At 38.4% G+C, this 22,046-nt stretch overlaps 1 protein-coding gene across 1 annotated transcript in view; it reads left to right on the top strand.

Moving 5' to 3' along the window:
- RAB8B (RAB8B, member RAS oncogene family) overlaps positions 1–21,348 on the top strand; it is a 59,811-nt gene extending 38,463 nt beyond the window's left edge. Inside the window, exons 2-8 of the mRNA XM_045822935.1 lie at positions 2,414–2,474; positions 5,776–5,836; positions 11,421–11,498; positions 12,483–12,572; positions 14,103–14,168; positions 16,319–16,369; positions 17,119–21,348. Of these exons, the coding sequence (XP_045678891.1) occupies positions 2,414–2,474; positions 5,776–5,836; positions 11,421–11,498; positions 12,483–12,572; positions 14,103–14,168; positions 16,319–16,369; positions 17,119–17,211 (500 nt within the window). The 3' untranslated portion in view covers positions 17,212–21,348. The remainder of the gene's footprint in view (positions 1–2,413; positions 2,475–5,775; positions 5,837–11,420; positions 11,499–12,482; positions 12,573–14,102; positions 14,169–16,318; positions 16,370–17,118) is intronic.
- Positions 21,349–22,046: the final 698 nt, after the last annotated feature.

Below are 22,046 nucleotides of genomic sequence, written 5' to 3' on the forward strand. Positions count from 1 at the left end.
AGACTTCAAGGGAGCCTGAGAATGGCTTTGTTGAATGAAGGTGGAAAAGCTGCCTGTGACTCCCAACTACAAGCGAAAACAGCCATGAAAGACCAGGAGCTGCAGTCTCAGTAAGCCAGAGTAAGGGAAGTATTCCCATGAACAGGCATTTGATACACATCGTCTCTTATTTAAACTGCGAAGGAACTAGTAACTGATGGAATGTTGAACATCAGCCTCCCGATTGGGAAAGTTGTTTTCAGCTGTACAGTTGGCATTTTGAAAGTTATGGATTTTTTCTTCTTTATTACGGTTTTTTAAAACCACATAAAATAAAATTTATCACTTTAGCCATTTTTAAGTGTGCAGTTCAGGAGTGTTAAGTGTAGTGATACTGTTGTCAGGCAGGTCTCCAGAATTTTCTCATCTTTTGAAAATCTAAGCTCTACCCATTAAACTGCAACCCTCCTTTCTGCACCCGCCCCAACTCTAGCCACTGGTAACTACCATCCTATTTTCTGTTCCTATAAATTTGGAAAATTATGATTCTTTTGAAATGTTATTATCAAGGAACATTTACTGAGCACTTGTTGGGCATTGTTCTTGCTCTGGACCAAAAAAGAGATAAAGGATAGTGGAGAATCCCTAGAGGGTCTTTGTTACACTGGACTCAGAGATGTATAAAAAGATAAACCACAATAAAAATCAATGCAGGGGGCAGAAGGGATCTAAGGGGACTAAGTGGTAATGCAAAAAAATATACAATAAAAATCATTTTTAAAAAATCAATGCATATTAGGTCTTAGATAAGCAATGGCCACAGTAAAAATCTGTGTCATGCTAACAATAATATTCATACTGTTTTACTAAGCTTTGCTTCTGCCGCTGCTGACCCTGAAATACTGAGGTACCCGCAGGAAACGTGAGCCAGATCACCTGGGAATATTGGGTCTCAGATTGCTCTTGTAAACAGTAACGGTGGTTATTAAGGGGAGGAGTAGCGAGAAGCTGTCCTGCTAGATTAGCTTGAGTGTGATTGTTGTCTATTTCAAGATACACAAGAGTACCTACAAGGGGTCCCTGGGGGAAGAGTGCCACACAGAGTAGAAGAGCAGAACCCACTTGGTTTATGCCCAGGCATCATATGAAGCTGCAGCTGGCAGGCAGCCTTTCTGGATGCTCTCAGAGATGAGATGCTCTCTGGATGCTGATATGTAGAAACATTGTGGTGACATAGCAATGGAAGGGTTCAAGTCAATTTAGAGTATACATAATTGACATGTGTTTTTTGAAATGTCTTAGAAACCACTTTATGGGGTTCTGTATAGAATGCAAAAGAATTAAAAAATCCCCAAAAAACAATAAACAAGAATGAGTAGCCATATGAGGAGTTAGCAAATTGCTCCCGAGTCGTGTTCACTAACAGTTCCCTTTAGAAAGAGTAGCGGCTTGTTCCTGATAGAGCATGTGGATACCTGTCCAGGACTTTGTGATGCTTTGTAGATGAAATTGCTAAATAAGTTTTGAGCTACTATGGTGGGGGAAATAGATGAGGGAGGGCTTGAGTCCCAAATGACTTTCACATGCTACCTGTCAGCCCAGTTGACTGCTTCTGAACTTTGGCTTCAGGTTGAATAAATTACCCAGGGAGCTTTGAAAATTCTCGTGCTCAGACTTTACCCTTGACCAATTAAGTCAACATCTCAGAATTTGGGGAAGGGATCAGACCTAGTTATGAGGGTTTTTTTGTTTTGTTTTATTTTGTTTTTTTAAGTTCCCCAGGTAATTCTAAAGTACAGCTAGGCTGAAACTATTTTAGTTTTTTCAGTTCTAGCCAGTAAGATTTGGGGAACATTTATTAAGATGTATGTAAAATACTTCTGAACTATACTAAGTAAGTATACAGGCTTTCCCATCTCCCCCCTCAGATAGGCAGGGTTTTTGTTTGTTTGTTTGTTTGTTTGTTTGTTTGTATGTTTTGGAGGCTTAGCCAGTTGCAGATTTTAAAGAAACAAGTGGAAGTAGGTGAAGGATGACATTGTGAAGAGGCCCCATGGCTGTCTTTAGGGACGGATAGGGCATGAGGAGTGGGAAACATTGTTTATATGTGTTTCAGGAAGTAAAAAATAAGGCATGTTCTCAATTCATCTAAATTATGTAACCTTGAAGGATGGGATCCATTTATGTCAAAATAGTGAGGCATATAATGCATTGCATTTAACATGTGTGGGAATTCTTTGCAGAGTAATTAGCATTCCTTTCTTCAGCCTGTATTCAGAGGAAACATACCATTCACACCCTGTGTTCACATTTTCCAGGGCGTTGGAGAGCTTTTTTTTTTTTTTTTTCAATAGAAATCTTTGTCCTTTTCCTAATAAGACTGGGATTATATTTGAAGAAATTTAGCATGCCTTTCTTTTTATTTTTCTGGCAGGAATTGATTTTAAAATCAGAACGATAGAACTAGATGGAAAGAAAATTAAACTTCAGATATGGTAAGTAAATATATATATATACACACACAGAGTTTCTACTTTAGTCAGGAATTGAAAGTGGGAATTAAAATGTGGATTGTGATAAATTAAAGGGATTTGTAATACCTAAAATGTATTGTCTTCATGAGAACAAAGGGGAAATGAGGAAATATTCAAAGGCCTCCCTCCTCAGAGTTGGAAAGGTAAGGAATGATATCACTAACTCACATCAGAAGAGATCTGAGAACTCATTCTTCCCAAATGCTAATTTTATAGGGGAGGAAACTAAATTCTAGAAGAGCATAAGTTATTTCTTTATTGTAGCTGTCCCAGCTGTGAAATCGGGAACCCCGAACAGGAAGTGCAGTTCTACTCTAGTCAGGGCTACCTCTAAACTGAGGACTGGAACCAGTTGCTTCCCTTCTTAGGACCTGCTTTCCCTCGTATGTAAATTGATTGATTAGATTGGTAATATCTGAGTTCCCCTCCAGCTCTGATATTTGTTTGCGTAAATCTTCTTATTATATTAAAAAAAGAGGAACCTTGGTCTAGGAAATAATGGAGGAAGAAAGTCATACTTCTCATCTCTCTTGTGGCAATATGCAAGGCAAAAAGATCTTAAGATCACCCAAATCTGCCTGGTTAATTCCTGAAGAATTTGTCAAGCTATAATGAATAAATACGGTTCTTCCAGATTGCCAGGTTGAACATTTTTGGATTGAATTCAGAAACTCTTCATAGATTTTTTTTTTAACTCCTTTAAACTGGTTTAATTTCTTTCAGTATAGGGCCTTCCATGGAGCCATGGATTTGGAACCTTGGGAAAGGTTTTTGATGCTGCTTGCTGATTTAATGTGTGATGATGACAGCAGTAGATAAATAGCTTAGAGACGGAGAGCTACGCAGACTACACATGGTGAAATAGTGAAGTAATAATACATATGAACTTATTTATTAGGCTGCTTTTCTTCTTTGAATCTCAAAACAGGGATAGAATTAGAGCATTATATTGAAATTCACTAGTCCTTCTTTAGGAGGAGGAAACTAGGACTTAGTGTGGTTACGTCCATCTCCGGGCATATGCCTGGGTTAGTGGTAAAGCTCAGACAACTACCCAAGTCTCCTAGAACATCGTGCTTCATATACGAGTATGCTAGTTCCTAGTATATATCTTCAGAAAACATCGTGAAGGTTACCACAGGTTATCCTTTTCATTTATTGGTATTTAGTAAGAAGCCAAATATTTTAAACATATAAAACAGTTTTTAAAGGGGAAAGCAAAGAGAATTTCTGGTTCTGTGTTGTATAGTCCCAATCATAGCAATAGAGAGTGCTTCCAGGATCCCGTGGATGATCAGCTAATTTAGAATTTAATATAACATCATGGCTCTACTTATGGATATTCTCCACAGCAAAATGGTCTCTATTTACATGTGGTTTGCCATGTATAATGTGCACCCACATTTTTTCCCCAAATTTTCAGGGAAAGAAATCTTTCGTTTTAATTAAATTATTTATTTATTTATTTATTTATAGAAACAAAATGTGATCATATTCCAGGGTATTATTTTGCATATAGATATCATTATTGCTTTCTAGAGTTACACTTTTAATGCATACACATAAATAAAATAATTAAAAACATTTATATAGATATAGAGTTTGCACTACCCTTATATAATGTGCACCCTTATTTTTCCCTTAAAAATCTGGGCAAAAAGATGTGCATTATACATGGCAAGATATGGTAGTCTTCATGACACATAGTACAGAAGGGTTTCCACTCCAGCCTCACTGCAGAGCTGGCTCTAAATCAAGTAGTGTGTTAGAATCGAAATATGGTTCTAACCATAATCAAAGGTGCTTGGTTTGTATGTCCCCATGGCTTGTTTGCCATGTGCCAGACGAGTGCCCTGTACGGCTGTCCTGGTCAGTGCCGGAAGGGTTGGACTGTGAGGGGAAGCCCAGCCCTGCACTAAATGGCCAAGATGTCGGGGGCTTGAGTCCCATTCAAGAGTGTGGTCTGATTAGGGGCTGAGCTGGCACCGCAACCCACCCAAGCCTGTTGCCTCTGCTGCAGAACAAGGGTGTTGGTGATACCACGCACTAGGCTGTCGTGTGAGAGTATTTCCTAAGGTAGACAGAAGTACTAAAGGATTTACTGTTTTTGATTTACCGTATTTTCTTTGGGCCTTCATCTCTCGTTTGGGTTCGGGATGCATTAGATTTCTAGTTTATTTTCACAAGTGCCTTTTTCTCTCCTACAATTAAATTGCACAGCTTAGTTTGTCTTAGTAGCACAAGAAATGAATTACCATATTTTTCGGACCATAAGATGCATTGGGTTTTAGAGGAGGAAAATAGGAAAAAAATTTTGAAGCAAAAAATGTGGTGAAACATTTAATAACATAAATAACATAATATTTCACCAATGTAAATGTAAAGCTACATTCGGACTATAAGACGCACCCCCATTTCCTCCCAAATTTAGGGGAAAAGGTGCATCTTATAGTCCGAAAAATACGGTAGTTCTGCTGGTAAGTGACAAATTTAGCAATAGTGATTTTCCCAGATATCAGGGAAATTTGACCTGCTTTATAGGGATTACTTCAATAAATGTAACTGGAAACCTTTGTATTTTTTAGAATATATTCTAATGGTCTGCCATTAGAATATGGCATCAGCTAAGAAGCAAGAATATATGAACAGTTATGTAATTTTGTGGTGTTGTTCATGTTTTAAAGTCTTTGGAAACATTGTCAACAATTATATGTTGAACTCCAGGTTCCCATTTAATTATGGGCTCCATAGCTGGAACAGTTCATGAGGAGATTCATTTCAGTGTGCTCTGCCGAGCAGAATTCACTCAGTAGTGTGTCCAACCCAACTGCTTTCTTTGCACAGAAATCAGACTTTCACTCAAGAGAGCAAAATGCCTTAATCATTAGGCATTTATAAAAAGCATTCTAACTACCTCTAGGAGTCCAGGGATGTAGAACTTTTCTCTGTTCTCTCCCATACATGTTTGACTAATGCAGCATGCCAGCTCCTAGCAGGCCATGGATTTTCCTGTTGCCGCTTTTATCATCAAGCTGCAAATTTTTCACCCAAGTCATTGTGAACTCTTGACAGGCTCCCATGGCCACCACCACCTCCAGCTCACAGACACACAACAGGCTTCCTTTGTATTTTGTTCCCCTTTTTCCTGAAACTGCTGCATTTGTGAGCAAACCAGAATTATCTCTCCTACAGTGTCAGGTCTCTCCTCAGTCATGCTGGTGATGCCTTTTAAAACCACTCTCTCCTTTGTTTAAAATTTTAGGGACACAGCAGGCCAGGAGAGGTTTCGAACCATCACGACAGCATACTATAGAGGAGCCATGGTGAGTGTGTTTTTGGGGCTTTGTGACTCTCAGGTGAAAATAAAACACAAATATTCATTTGTCAAAGCTTATAGGACTCAAGCTAAAGTCTAGTACAATGGGGAAAAGAGATTTTTTGATGCGAAAAAAATGTTTTGTGTTTAATTTAGTACCTGTGTACTTTGCCATTAGTCATCATAATATTAATAGGTAATTAGCCTGAGTGACTGTATATTTTTGTGATTTTTCTTTCTGTTAATAGCTTAGCAAACCACAAGCTTTGTAAATAAGTATTCATTCCTCACCCCTCTCATCATTCAGCTGCCACTATCATTCCCTATCTCTCACCAGGTCCACAGTATCCACTCTCAATGGCTCAGCTCTGTGGATTCTCCCCCACCAGCACCTACCAGCTGGCTACGAAGCAGCCTGATGATAGGCGACTCTTTGAGGTTTAGAATCTGGTGAATCTTGACTACCAAGTCCTTTGCTACATGCTAGCCTTATCCTTGTTAGCATAACCTCATCATTTGGCTATCTTCCATCCTACGGCTTCATTTATGTAACCCATTTGTACTGCTTGTTGGCTCAAAGCGGGTTTTGTGTGGCGCTGGGAGTGCAGTGGTGAATAAGGCAACACAGAAGCAGAGCCGTACTCCGTGTCTAGAATGTCAGGCCGAGGCCGGGGCTTTATCTCTAGCTTGTAGGCCTAATCCAAGCACTAGTTGGGAGTTTTGAATTTTGACAAAACTCAGTGTAGTCAGAGAATCTTAGAAGGCTGAGTAGTTGAGATCACGAAACTCAGCCTAGCAGACTGTGGGCACCAGCTGCCATCATACCCAGCTGATCGTTTAAAAGACTTGGGTTCCTGGGAGTGGTGTCAGGGTGTCAGAGCTGCAGGGCTGGTAGCTGTCCCTTTGCTTTCAGGGAGATGTGACCTGAATCTGCAGATCCCTTTATCATCATGCTGCCCTCCCTGCCTCTTCCACTGCCACTCACCCTCTATTATTTGAGTACCAGTAATTCACCCGCACAGAAATACTGGGTACTCCTTTTCAAAGCTGTATCACCTTGGCACTGTACACTGCTGAACATTTTATATGCACATATTCCCCACTCTTCATCCTTGTGATACTTTTACGATTGTGAAAGGTCAGCATTTTAAAAAAGACAGTCGTCAGCTACTCTCTATTTTGCTTAGATTATAATCAAAGGGAAGGGACTTATCTTCTGTGCCAGGAAGAAGTTTGTTTGTTTGTTGTTTGTTTTCTCCAGGGATGATTATAGGGATAAATAAGAACATCTTAGGGATGATTTGGAATACTGTATTTTGCTATGTATAACAAGCACTTTTTTACCCAAATTTTTGAGGGAAAAATGAGGATGCACGTTATACATGGGTACAATGATTACATACCATGGGTACAATAATCCCATGTATAATGCGCAGAAAACATGGGTGCATATTATACATGGGAGCACATTTATACACAGCAAAATATGGTAGTTTATAGGTAATTTTGATTAGAATATCTATTGACCAGTTTTTTTATTTTCCAGGAATGATGTATTGACAACACTTGCCTACTGGCTATCACAGAAAGTGGGCAGGAACACTTAGAGTGTGGAGTGTGTTTCCCTTGGTTGTCTGGCTCTAGTTCCCAGTACGAGGAAAGAGGGCATTGAAACGTGTTGTTTAATTTAGATTTGAAGATTGTTTTTCACTTATCTACTGCCTAGTCTTTCTTCACATTACTTCAAATAATTAGAAATTGTGGCTTTTCTAAGATGGTATTGTCTTTTCCCCTTTGAAGGTAGGCATTTCTGTTTCTTTTGTTCTTCTGTAATGCCAGTGCCTGGCACAGAGTAGGTGCTCAATAAACCCTTGCTGAAGAGGTGAGTCAATGGAAAATTTCAGACCCAGAAACAATTTCAGGTAAATCCTCTGGAAATCCTGCTCTGCTGGAGTCCCTCATCTGCAGGTTGTCTGTTCCAGTGACTTGTGGAGCCATCACGTTCTGTTGGGGCCATCGTGTTCCTACTGGGGCACATTCTCTTTTCAGCAAGTGGTGGCTCTGCCAGGTTTAGTTGGGTTGGTTTAGGTATGCAGCACTCCAATAAGCTCTACACTGGAGTCTGCCACCATCACAGAGTCTTCTGGTCTATTTTAAATTATTCACAACATTTATAGGCAAGCATAACAGTAACCCTGATGGACAATCAGGCTTTTGGAGAAAAGGACCATGTCATTGCGATGTCCGCATTTCTCATGTATGAACACTGTCTTAAGAACTGTAAGGACACTGTTGTTATTATAGGTACATATCAGATATATAAAATTTTAACTAGTATACTTGAGTTTGTATTTCTATCTGATTTATAATATCAGTTTGCTTACATAGGAAATAGTCAAAGGATTTCTGCTGTTGAAACCAAAGATATAAATTAAAAATAGCTACCATTTATTGAATCCAAGCTGTGTCCTGGGTTCTAGGTTAAATACCTTGTATGTAATATCTCATAGATTCCCAAAAGAATTGAGTGTGGAAAACATGCTGTTCTCATTTTACAAATGAGGAATGGAGACTGAGAGGGATAAAATAACATCTCTAGGATCTCGAAGGATATGCCTCTGACTACAGAGCCTATGTCCTTAACCACTACACAGCGCTCACGCTTCCTGTGCGAGCCATCCAGCGTGCTGCTCAAGAGGCATAAGCCAGTAAAGGTCAGGGTTGTCTGTGTAGCCCAAAGGGTCACAGAGCTATAGCAATTATTTGGTTAATGTTGATATTATAGGCAGCTAAACACTTTGCATCAGGAATTATTCTGATTCAGTTTTGAGGGGTTTCTTTAAGTATATAGTTCTTCACTTTGATTTTTTTAAGTTATTTGCATTGATAGTTGTAAGAACCTCTTTTACTATATAGCCAAAGTGAAATATTTGCATTTCAGGCTTGGAGGAGGGAAAATAGAGGATATTACTGTTTGTCATTTAAACAATAATACATATTTTTCTGGTTGTCAAAAGGTTACATGTAGTACAGAAAACTTTGAAAACTCCAAGAAATCATCCAAAATCTTACCACCCTGAGATAGCTTTTGTTAACATTTTGTTGTTTTCTGGATTATTTGTCTGTGTGTACATTTGTACTGTACATGATTTATTTTCATTTCCATTTCCATTTTATATTCATTTACAAAGTTGGAAGCCAGACCTGAAGGACACTGCCTGCCCTGTAAGGAAATGTTAGTTTCATTATGAGTACCATGGAGAGGAATCAAGTAAATGATAACTAGTGTCCTCATGGAGAGTGGATTAGCAGTGGTTAAGAATGAAAGCAGGGGACCAGTTAAAGACTATGACAGTAGTCCAGGTAAAGGTTAGTTGCTAAGAACATGAGTAAGGCAGTTCGTGTGGGGGTGGGCGGGCAGGGAGGTTGTTGGGCCTGCAGGACTTGGTGACTGTGAACGCGAGTGCTCCCAGGGAGCTGCTTGGGCTGACTCACAGGATTGCATTGCCCTTCATCAAAATGAGAGTGCAAGAAGGAAGCGAAGATTTGGAGGGACGAAGACAATCTCGTGTTTTGCTTAGTTTTCAGTGACTACAAAAGGACATCTGGGACGTGATGTCCAGTTAGTGGTCTCCAAGTCACATCTGACCCCTCTCTCTCTATTTGACCACATCTTATGCTCTTCTCTCATTGGATCTGTGCACTTTTGCCAGGCTGACTTTCTTTCACTCACATCCAGTGGGTTCTGGGCCTTTCTGGTCAGCAAGATATTCACAACGTTTCTCCTCTGCGCCATACTCAACCCCTTGCCTAGGTCAGGTCTACTCTGTCCTCAGACCTTGATTCAATGTCATTTTCTCAGGGAAGCCTTCCCTGACCACCCCAGCCCATCAGCCAGATTAGGTTAGCATTTGTACTCAGAGCTCCTAGTACTTCTTCATAGCAATTACCAAAATTATATTTAATTGTATAATTATTGATTTATTGTTTTGTTTGCTATCCATGCATGAGAGAAAGGAGCCTTGTCTATCTTGTTTGCTGCTGGTAGTACTTAGTGCAGTATCAGGCACACAGCAGCTGCTTACTAAATATTTGTTGAATGGCTGAATTGATGGGTAGATCTAACACTTAATCCAGAGGTATGATCTGGTGATACAGATTCTGAAATAGTTAGCATACAAATATCATTTGAAGTATTTAGAAGATAAACCCTTTAGAAACACCAGCCATGAAATCTTTAAAAACATGACAATGTCTTTCATTAAAATTGTATGACAAATGTATTATATTTTAAGTGTCTGTGATTTACTTAGTGACTTTTTCTTTTTTATACTCACCCAATGATATGTTTACTGATTTTTTAGAAGGAGTAGAAGGGAGAGAGAGTGGGGAAAACATGGATTGGTTGCCTCCCGCACACGCACCGACCGGGGATCTAACTGCAACCTAGGAATACATGTCCTGACTGGGAATCGAACCCGCAGCCCTTTGGTGTGCCGGACAATGCTCTAACCAACTGAGCCACCTGGCCAGAGCAATAGTGGTATTTTGATCAGCCCATATAAAAAGAAATAATTTTAAAGCAATATGTTACAATCTTAGTATAGGAGTAAGAAGCAAGACAATTTCTCCTCGAAATAAACAAGTACACGACAGAAGTGATTGCCTCTTACACTCAGTGTTATCTCTATTGTAACTTAAATACTCTTTCAGCTCTAGTTGGTGCCGATTCTTATCCTGTGAGGTCAGGTAGAAAGGCTGTATCATCTTTACCATGATCACTAATTCATTAAAGGTTAACAGTGAAAATGTTAACCGAGTATTTATTTACATGGCGAGACGATGGAAGAATTTATTTATTTATTTTTGCTTCTCTGTAATTTAAAATATTGGGTTGGCCAGAAATTCCGTTATATTTTTTCCATAAGATGACTCTAGTAGCGCTTAGTTATCTTTCATTCAAAACAATTTTGTTAGATTGTATTGTGGCAGCTGTCATATCAGTGTGCATTTAAAAAAACTTACCAAAATTGGTGAATTTTTGTGCAGCCATTTAATATTGAAGATGGAAGAAAATAAGCAACATTTCCAGCATATTATGCTTTATTATTTCAAGAAAGGTTAAAAATGCAACTGAAATGCAAAAAAAAATTTATTCAATGTCTGGAGGTGCTGTGACTGACTGAACATGTCAGAAGTGGTTTGTGAAGTTTCTTGGTCCTGTTGATATTTTGGGCAAATAATTAATTGCTGGGGAACTGTCTTATGCTTTGGAAGATGTTTGGCAGCACCCCTGGCCTCTGCCCACTAGAAGCCAACAGTGAGAGATGGCTGACATACTCAAAATGTCCAAATCAATAAAGTTATTGGTGAAAATGAAAAATAATGTCTTTTATTTTACAGAAAAAAAAATAACAGACTTTTTGGCCAACCCAATAGTATTATGAAATCCTTTGATAAAGAAAGAAGGAAAGAAAGGGAAAAGGAAAGGAAACACCCAAAACGTTTCTGGAGGGGAGGAATACATCTACATTATATTTTATAACTTTAAATATATGCCATACTAAATAAGATCTTTTTTTCTCCTATAGGGAATTATGCTGGTCTATGACATCACAAATGAAAAGTCCTTTGACAATATTAAAAACTGGATAAGAAACATTGAAGAGGTAGGTACATATGGAAAGAGAACGGTGGTACCAGAGAACGGCCTGACAATAGCTGCTGGGTGCTAAAAAAGGGCTCCTGGCCCTCGGAGGGGCAGCTGGGCTGCTGAGGAGTAGGCCAAGGGCAGGGCAGGCCCTCGCTCTGAGGAGCGCCGGAGAGGCCGAGGTCTCCAGTCGGCCAGTCTGACTGCTCTGCTGGACTTGGGTGGGGGCGGAGGCAGGCAGAGGAGCAGCAGTTTTACAGGATTTTAAACTTGGGCCAGATCTTGGAATAGTTTAACACAAGTCCCCATTTTACACATGAGCACACTGAGGCCAGAAAGAAGTGACTCGCCTGTGCCAACACAGCCTTTAAAAGGGGGGGCCAGGATTACAACATCCGATTCTCAGGTTCTGTGTGTCCCACCGTCTTTTGACTGGCAGAGGGTGTATCTTTATCCCAGCAACTTACCATTTTGCCCTTCTAAGATGGAGTTTTCTCCATCTTAGATATTTTAAATTTTATTTATTTCAGATTGATTGGCATTAAGATTTTTAAGTGCTTTGACATTTCAGAAAGAAATCTTCTCAGAAGTAATTTTGTACACCCTCATATTAACCTACATAAATTTATTTTTTAAGTAATTCAGAATCCAGAATACCTTCCTCATTAGCTCACTTAGCACTATGTTTTTTTTCTTTTAGACCTAAACTAGTATTTGGAAGTTTCATCATTAGAGAACCATAAGTTATTTCTGCTTGTCATGTACAAAAAGCCGAGAATGACTGCAAACCTTTGGGAAGAAAGTTTGCATAGCCTTTTCCACTGTAGCTTTTCCCCTCTTCCCATCTTTTAAAATTTTCTCTGAATCATGCCTTGTGTCGAGTGAGAGATTATTTGCCTTAATTATTAAATGCATGAGTATGTTTCTGATGGGTTAGAGTTTGTCTGTTGAACGACAGCGCTTTTCTCAGACTGTTACCCAACACCCGGTTTTCTCCCCGCAGCACGCCTCCTCAGACGTGGAGCGGATGATCCTGGGCAACAAGTGTGACATGAACGACCGAAGACAAGTGTCAAAAGAACGAGGGGAGAAGGTGAATCTGGACTGAATGCATAGCGATTCAAATCCACTCACATTAAGCGTTTATTTTCTTAGTGTAATTATTGATTTAAGTTTTTGAATATCTATATTTTAATCCTCTAAGAACAACAAAGAGATGTAATTCGTGCTTGAATGGTAGGAATTAGTATTCAAGATCCAGTTCTATATACTGTGCGGTCATGACTCACTCCTAAGGAATTTGCTCTTTTCTGGGACATACAAATGGGCTCTTTTTCAGATTCCTGCAGCTTAGAGTTCAGGCTGTTTCTCCCATATCTGTGTGAAAATGCCCAGTTTTGCAGTTCAAATAATTTATTCTCTTGGAAAAAAAATAGGATAGGTGAAATTCAACAGCAATCATTTTCCAACTCATTATGTTTTTTAAGACTTATTGTACTACACATTAAATTTAGGTCATTGTGGATAAACTTGTAACTGAGCAAGCCATGCATGTCATTTTATAGGTCATTTATAGACATTTCTCTATTTTGTGTCCTGCAAAGCAAAGGAGTTTATTATATATACATTTTTACCCATATTTTGCCATATGTAATGTGCTCTCATGTATAATAAGCACCCAAGTTCTTGGACCAAACTTTCAGGAAAAAATTTTTGTTTTAATTTTTTAATTCAATTTTTAATTTATATATAAAACCAATTATCATATTCCAGGGTATTATTTCGCATATGGATATTGTTATTGCTTTCTAGAGTTACACTTTTAACACATAAGCATAAATAAAAGAATGAAAAACATTTATATAGATATGGAATTAGTACTACCTATATATAATGTGCATCCTTATTTTTCTGTCAGAAATTTGGCCAAAAAAGTGCACATTATACACAGCAAAATACAGTACTTCTGTGGCATTTTCTGAACTGACTTAGAGACTTCAATTTTTAAGTCTTGAAATGTTGCTTTAGTTGGTGTGTGTGTGTGTATGTTAGACAAAGTTTTCAATCTGACTGAAACTTTTTTCTCCTAAAAACATTGTCTTAATCTTGGTGTTATAAATGAACTGGGAATTCATTGGAGTAGATGGAAATATGGAAGAGTTCACATTTGTTATAATCAATAGAATCCAAAGCAATGAGGACTTAGTGTCTTAAGCTTTTCTGTTAAGCACTAGTTTATTAAAAAATAATGAAAAGTCAGTATAGTAACTGTTGGAGAATTCATTGTACTTTCAGAGCAGTTGAAAAGGGGTGAATGAATCCCAAATAAATGGTAGGTGTGAGTGTCTGTCATTGTTTTTCTTATAAGTATATTGAGAACTGAAAGTGTATTAGGAAAAAAGAGAAGTACATAAATTGTGTTTTGAGTGGATGTGGTGCCGTGGTACTTATGAATTAGATACCTCAATTTCAAACACAGTAGAAGAAAACACAGAGATTTGAGAACCATAGGAGTTCCAAACTAATACTCTACCTTTGGGACTTTGATAAACCTAGAAAATACAAGTGCTTTATATGTTCAAGCAACTTGCACTGAATTTAAATGTTTCTGTTTGCCTTTCAGTTAGCAATTGACTATGGGATCAAATTCCTGGAGACAAGTGCAAAATCCAGTACAAATGTAGAAGAGGTAAGAAAGAAAGAAAGGTTTGGTGACTTGTGCCTTTGTTCGAGCAATTCTCAAAAGCTTGTTTTTTTCTGACTTAGTGAATGCCTCATGTGACCTCTACCTCCACTTTGTAAGCTTCTGACTTTTATGTGGACCCCAGTTGAATTTCTAGCACCCAACCTCCACATGGAATATATTTGGTGGCTCAGTTAAGATTCACTAACAGAAGATAGACATTCCGTTTAAGTTTAGTTTTGCCCTGTATTTTGGAAGCTGGAAATCCCACACTAGCTGACCGTGTGCAGTGCCTTCTTCTCCTCATTTATCATTGTTCATGTCACCCTATAGGAGCCTGTAGCAGGAGAATCTTAAATCTCGCTTGAGAGAGAGAAAGAATTAAACGTCAGCTCATTGAACAGATTCCCTTACTGTACATGTTTGAAGTAGATTAAGCATGCTATATTGTAACATGATAGCTTTTAGTAGAAATAAGAAAGCGTTTATCAGAGTACTTTAATAAATTTTCAAGAAGTTAACTGTTAAAGAAAACCAAATCAGCCTAAAGTCTTCTAAGAATAGATTTTCTTTACCAAAGGTAGAATTGTTGATAATACTTTCTTTTTAAAAACAGATCATAAAAGTATTACATGTAATATGTTTTAATGCATGTAATTCACTTAATAATACCAATGATTTCATAAACATTTAATTTCTAGGGCTACCACTGTTCACCATTTCATCTGGCTAAAAATTAAGACTTAAATAACTATTGGATAGTGGACACCGATCAGAACTTTTTCTTTGTTTTAAATAAAACTCATTTTTTCAGGTTGGCTAATGGGCATTAGGAAACACGGTCCCTACTGATTTATTTACATGAGCATGAATAAGCAGAAAAATGCTACCTTCTGCTTGCTACAAAAGGATTTCCTTCCATCAGAAAGAGGGGGAGCCTCTTACATCAGCTTTCACAGTGGAGGCGGGAGAGTAGCTTGCACACAGAGACGGCCCACATGGGGCTTCTCCCTCAGAGGGAACTTGGTGCCGTGCCTTGCTGGGGTGGGCAGGCTCAGGTCTCTGTCGGTGTCTGAACCCTCCTCACACCCGCGGCTTAGAGAGACATTGAGGTATGGGAATGGAGAGCTGGGGGTTGCCCAGGCTGCTTATTCTGGTCTGGTTTTCTGCAGAAGTTAGCAATTTTCCCAGAGCTTTAACTTAGTGTGATTCGCCTCATAAAAACTGGGGTGGAATCATTTAAAAATTTAGACTCACAGGTGACCAGTGTGACAGTGACACACCACCAGTGAGTGATAATAATAGTTACTGTGTTGCTTCTGTCTGATTTGATTGGAAATGATCCTTCTGCAGAACATTTTGGGGCCTCTGGCGTTGCTGGGAACAAAGAGGCCGGCATAGCAGTTGGTTTAGCACAGAGACCACTGAAGAAGCTTTGAGAGTCTCCGCTCCCTGCAAACAAAGTAGGGGTGGATGGCAGGGTTAAACATGCTTGATTGGGGCCACAGATGCTAGGCATGAAATGTCACTAAGATAAGTCAGATTTGTTCTGCCGGCATTGGAACTGATTTCCAGTGTGGTGGATTTAGCTGAGCTGCTGGCACTGTCCGGATTCTGGGGTGTTAAAATTATGTATGTTCTCAGGCGTAAGAGTGAAAGTGATTCGAAAGAGAGGACATTGGGAATAAAAGGCAGAGATATTTGTGAAAACAGCTTTTACAGGTATAGGGTAAAACATATTTATTCATTTGCTTATTAAGCACATATTCAGCATCTCCTGGACCAGACACTGTGTCTGCTCTGGGTAGGCAGGGGAGGCTCAGACAGAGCCCCTGCCCCCGAGCTGCTGTTGGTGTGCTGAGGAAGCTACACATAACTTAAAAATGTGCCATCTTAGGAATGGGGGTCAGCTACTGGCTTAGATGTTACATATGGAAAATATTTGATGAATGAATGACAATTTGATAATATTGGTAAATATTTATGATGTAATTGAAAAATAAGATACAGTAGTCATGTGTATACTATGATTACAGTTATGTTTGTTTCTCAATTAAAGGCTTTAAGATAATATATATAGAATGAAAACATTCTATATTTCTATTTTAAAAATATATTATAAATATATAATAATGCAATTTTTGGTTTACCTTTAGGCATTTTTTACACTTGCTCGAGATATAATGACAAAACTCAACAGAAAAATGGTTTGTATCACTTACAGTTTTTATTTTTATTATGCTGTTTATACATTTGTTTTCTTTACACTGTGTATTTATTTGATTAGAAGGATGGGCTTGATTATAATATATTCACATTAACTTATCTTCCCTCGACTCACATACTCACCTGGCTGCGCTTGCTCTCACTCGTTTCCTCGGGTTTCTCGTCTCTGAGCTGCAGCTGCTTCAGTTCTTCCATCCGGCTCGTTACGTGGGCTTTAGTTGAATTTTGATCTGAATAATCAAAGTAATAATGGCACAAATTAGGTTGTTGCCATATTATCTAGTTCAATTTTGATGTGACACATAACTATATGTAGTTATGATCTTAAAGTTGCTAAAGTTTCCTTGAAACTTTATTTTTACCTGAATTCTAAATGTAATTGTATACCTTACGTAACCAACCCTTCTTGCCTCTAACAACAGGATTGCCTGTACCAATATCTTAACACTGTTTCCATCATTACCCTGGAAACTTTGGCAATAATTTCTTGGAATTGGAAATGGGAGTTTCCTACCTGATATTAATATGTATAAAAAGTGCTATCCTAAAAACATTTTTCTCATTTTAATCCACCATTTCCACAGAAACCAACATCGGATCTTAACTAGTTCTTTTTCTAATAAAATAATCTACTGAATACACATTTATGGTATGGTTTGAAATTGTTATTTTTTAGTTAATTGGGGTCAGACAATGAAACTTCTTGGTAACTTTATCTTCTGTATTTTAGAATGACAGCAATTCATCAGGGGCAGGTGGACCGGTGAAAATAACAGAAAACCGATCAAAGAAGACCAGTTTCTTCCGATGTTCACTACTTTGATGAACTTTTTCTGAGAGACTGCAGCACACCTAGAGGACACTCTCCTGCTTCTCTGAAAGCACAGGTCACCCAGCCTCAGAATCCCACCACCAGGCTGCCGCTGAGAGCACCTCCGAACCCAGACCTCTCCACGCGGATCGCGGAGGGGACGCCAGCCTCCTGGCCTCTCAAGAGCACAGGCTCCTTTTTCAAACGTGGAAGCAATGATATGGAGACACTTGCAAGACTTGTTTTTTCCCTTTGTTTTACTGCCTGTTGCAGAAGCCGCTCGCTCTTTTCCACTTTGCACTTCAGTGTTGGCCCTTCCCTGTCATAGACCCGTATGCGCACACTTTTGGCTCGTGAATTTCTAGGCACATTTGTGCTTTGGGGGATGTTCAAAAAAAGAGTAGAGCTGTGACAGCAGAGGTCAGTGTACTAAAATGAAAGGACACTGGTCTGGTTCATAGGACTAGGTGTTACTGTGTTCATGGCATTTATTTAAGGGCCCTGATTTGTGAATTTCTTAAATAAGAATCATTAAATTCTGATAAAATTTATCTTAAAAATTCATAAAAATGCTCAGCTATTCATCAGAGGCCATAATTTCTTTATTTCTTATTATTTAGTGCTTTGCTCCATTCCTTACCTTTTTGCCAGTGAGTCTGGGTAGCTAAGTAAGTCACTTTTTTTCAGTTAATTCCCTCTGCCTGATCTATAAAAACTGCATTGGTAAATTACCTTAATCTCACTTTTCCTGGGGTGTATTTTTGCTCTTTTCCTCTGTTTGACCTATTACAACCACTCAGTTATCTAAAACATAACCTATTTGACCCTTGTCTGTTTCTAGTCGTGAACGTGTTAAGCTGAAGTTTTACGTGGGCAGAGAGGTGTACCATTTAGGGTTTTATTTCAGCGTCTAATTGTGGTTCCATCGCATCAGCACACATAATATGTTTTTCCTTAGGTTTACTTCTCAGCTGGCTGGTGTAGTCATAATACCGTGTTCCCTTCTATAAGAGTTAATGGGGTGTAGATTTAGATTTTAGTCCACAGAAAGCTTACATGTAGGGAGAGAGACTAACTTGTTAACATAAATTTAGTAGAGATAGCTCTTGGTAATGGTGAAAACAATGATTTTTGTTCTGGTTTTACTTGGGCTTTAAAAAAAAAGTAATTAAACCTAGTACATCTCTGAGAAAAATGTTGCCTTTTCATTAGAGAAAAATGTGAGCAGGATTTCAGCTTTAAAGTAATTATTGTTGAATGTGTAGAAGCCAGTTCCATCTGTTCAGGTTCATTGTTATAGAACTTGGTCTAGGCATTTGGGCCAAAGCCAACCAAAAGCTTAGCTGCCATTCTTATGAAACACTGGTGTTGGTATAACTTTCATAGATGAAACCATCACATAAGAAAGGTACTTAGTGTTAACTTACGTGCCAAATTAAGATCATTATGTCATTGCTTTTATTCTAGCCTTCAGTGTCATAATGCAGAAGGGAGTAATAAAGAGGTGAAGAAGGAATAATTACTCTTCCTCTTAGGCCTGCTTTGTTTCACAGAGTTTACTATCAGGCCTGAAATTAAGAATGGGAAATGAAAGTGGAGACGGATTGCTTGTCACCACAGAGAATTCAGCTTCAAATTCAGATGTATCATTAAAATGCTTGAACCACTCAATCTTTACTACTTGGTTGGAAACTTATGCACAATTTAGCTGCAGCAAATATTCCAGAGCTATTTTTGATGGATACACTAAACTTATTGTTAACAAAATTTAGCCTTAAAGGCACCTTTTGGTGTCCCAGTGTAAGCAAGCGGTTCCTTCACTGAAAGTTGATTGCAAGTCTACCATCTTAAAATTAGATACTTTTTTGGAAAGAAGAAATACTTTCTTAGAAACATTTTGTATTCACTAATTTTCTGAAAAAAGATCCAAGCAGTTAAGCTTTCTGGAGGGTAACAAAGTAGTTTCTAAAAGGCAAGTGCTCTGACACCATGTATGAATGTAATTCTCTTAGTAATTTACCTCTGACTATTTGGTGTCTTAACACTTTGATTTATATCTCAGGGGTTGCCTGCAAACCAAAACTGACGTATTCTGTGGTTAGCCTTTTTTTAAAAGAATGCTTGGCTTTTGTTTTATTCCTTCTCTCTTTTGTCTTATGTAGATTAATAACTAGTCTCCATGAACTTCACTTTGAAAGAGCCTGTAAAAGCTAGATGAGTCTAAAGGTGCTCTTTGAAGTAGCAGCAAATTGGGGGTATATGCTGTGTTATATAGAAATAAATCTTCCTTGCTATTTTCTTACATTTAGTCTTGCTAAATTGTATATAATTTGAGCTAAGAACATAGGAAATTCACCTTCTGCATGGTAAATGACCCAATAAATATTCCATTTTGCTTAATAATGTACATATAGTGCATTATTTTTTCTATTTGTAGATGAATTTAGTGAGAGATAATTGTCTGTTCCCTGCTGAAACTGAAGAAATCTAGTTTTATGTGAACATTTTTGTGGTCTAATGGATAAGGTACATGAAGATTTTTGCAGCAGTATTGGTGGAATCCAGTGGCTGCACTTGATTATCGGTGTGCTGATTTCTGCCAGTGATTGGACTAGACCTCTTCAAGTAGAGTCTGAGGGTGTCTGACAATGCAGATGTGCTGTAACTAAGTAGCATGTAAATCAGTTGATTGTAAAATGTTTCACTGGGAACTTATTTTAGCTATATTTTACTTCAGACAGATTATAAGAAAATAACCCACCTGTGCATCAGTTAGGAGGTGCCACAGGGTTTCTTACTATTTACATGAACATTTTGTGCAGTCTTTGTTATAAATTTTCAGAAGACTATACTCTTTACTTTGAAGGACTATTTTTAATTATACCTCATTTAGCTAACTAGTATTCTAATACCTGATAGGAAAACAGTGAGCCAGCCTGTAAGCATCCAACACAATTTAGGTTATATGTTTTGTTTTGAACTAAAGGCATCATTGGGAAAAGTAGCGGGTAGTTTAGAATAGAACACACGTGTCATATCCAATAGTGCAAAAGAAAAGTAGTATCTCCCTGTCTCCATTAATAAATTTAGCTGTGCAATATAGATAAATGTTTGCAGAAATTTCTAAATAAGAGAGTATAACTCCATTTCACAGGTTCTAATCCTGAGAATCTGTATTAAGGCTTATATAAAGTTTTCCCTGTGAACAGTGACACATGGAAGCAGATTTTCTTTTCTAGTTCATGACTTGGATTTCTCTATAAATTTAGTTCTTAATCTTTAAAGATGAGCTTCTAAGCTTAACATTTTAAAACAGCACTTCATTATGTTAGTTTACTTGCCTCGGATTTTAAGCAGTTATTTCTGCCATCAGGTTTTTTAGGGTTTTTGTTTTAATGGAAAATACATTCCTTTTTCCTTCTTGTTATAGCTAAAGAAGGGGGAAAGGAATGTCTAAAAATGAAACTCCTTGTCCTAGAGAAACCTAGAGAGACGGTATGGCTAATAAAATTTCAAATGCTAGCGTAATTTTACAGTAGAACCCGTCTTTTATAAAAAGACTAATAAAACTAATGGGTGTCATGCTCACTAGGAAAAAATCTAAATGACTAAAATTTACAGAAATGAAAATTAGCAAACAATTATTTTTAGGGGTATTTTCAAGTTTAACTTTATTTTTTAAAATGCTTGTACCATATGCAGTTGCATTTTTTTATTGCCAAGAACTAATAGAACGTCTTGCTTCATTTTCTTACCTTTTTAAACAATGTGAATTTAATTATTATAACTCATTCCTATAGCCTTACCGATGGGTTTTATTTTATTTGCAGCTGACACTGCAGTTCCTTTAATGCAAAGTACCATAAACCGTTCGACTGAAACCGTGCCCCTAATGGAACATATCTGGTTTTTCCATGGAAGTGTCCTACTGTGTATGCTTCAGCGTATTTTATTTTGGCTCCAAAGGCTTCCTGTGAGAGGCTCCTGCAGATAAAGTGCACCTGTCCTGTGGTTAATCCTGCTTAAGCCAATTCATGAACTGTGTACTGATACTGATGCTGTGTGATTTTTTTAAAGGATTTTATTCCAGGTGAACTTTTTTTTTACAATAATGTTCGTCTAAAATAAAAAAAAACTACATAATGAAAATACTCATGACTCTCTGAAATGGGTTGTATGTTTGAAAATCTTTCTTCAGATGTATGCATGTGACTCGAACCGTGGCAGACTTGGGGTGCTTTAGCAAACGTTCTGACTTAGAGTTGTTTAAAGACAAAAATGGCCACATCTCCTGTCCATACTTTGTTCAGAATACATTGAGATTGTTCTGTGATAGAACTGCAGCCTTCCGTTGCTCATCTTTCCCTCCTTAGACCTCGCATGTCTTGTTTCTCTTGCTTGGTTCTCACTTCCAAATAACATGGTAGTTCTAGCGCCCCAGCCCTGCCGGTGGTCTACCACTGGCCTGTACACTTTCTGGCTGTGGCCTTCCGCCTTCATCCCCACAACCAGCTCTAACCTTCACTGTCCTTCTCCAGCACCCTGCTTCCTTCCTTTCACTCTTGGCAGACACATCTTTAAACTCCTGCCTCAGAGAAAAATGTCAGTCTAACGCCACCTTAGCTGCCTCACCCTCCCCAACCTATAGCCCCCTTGGGCTGGCTTCGCTACATCCACCCTCATCCTCACTTCCCTCCTCTCGTGTCAGAGGCATTCCTCCTCCTCCGTGCTTCTCTCTGCCTCTTCTCTGGATCTGTTCCCCCACCCTTCTATCCTGTGTCTCAGGGAACTCACAGCTATGATACCTTCAAACTCTTATTCTGTATGATCCCCTTCCCCTTAGCATC

Source organism: Phyllostomus hastatus, unplaced genomic scaffold (genome assembly GCF_019186645.2).
Source record: "Phyllostomus hastatus isolate PE091 unplaced genomic scaffold, TTU_PhHast_1.1 phas_scaffold_501, whole genome shotgun sequence".
Taxonomy (NCBI): domain Eukaryota; kingdom Metazoa; phylum Chordata; class Mammalia; order Chiroptera; family Phyllostomidae; genus Phyllostomus; species Phyllostomus hastatus.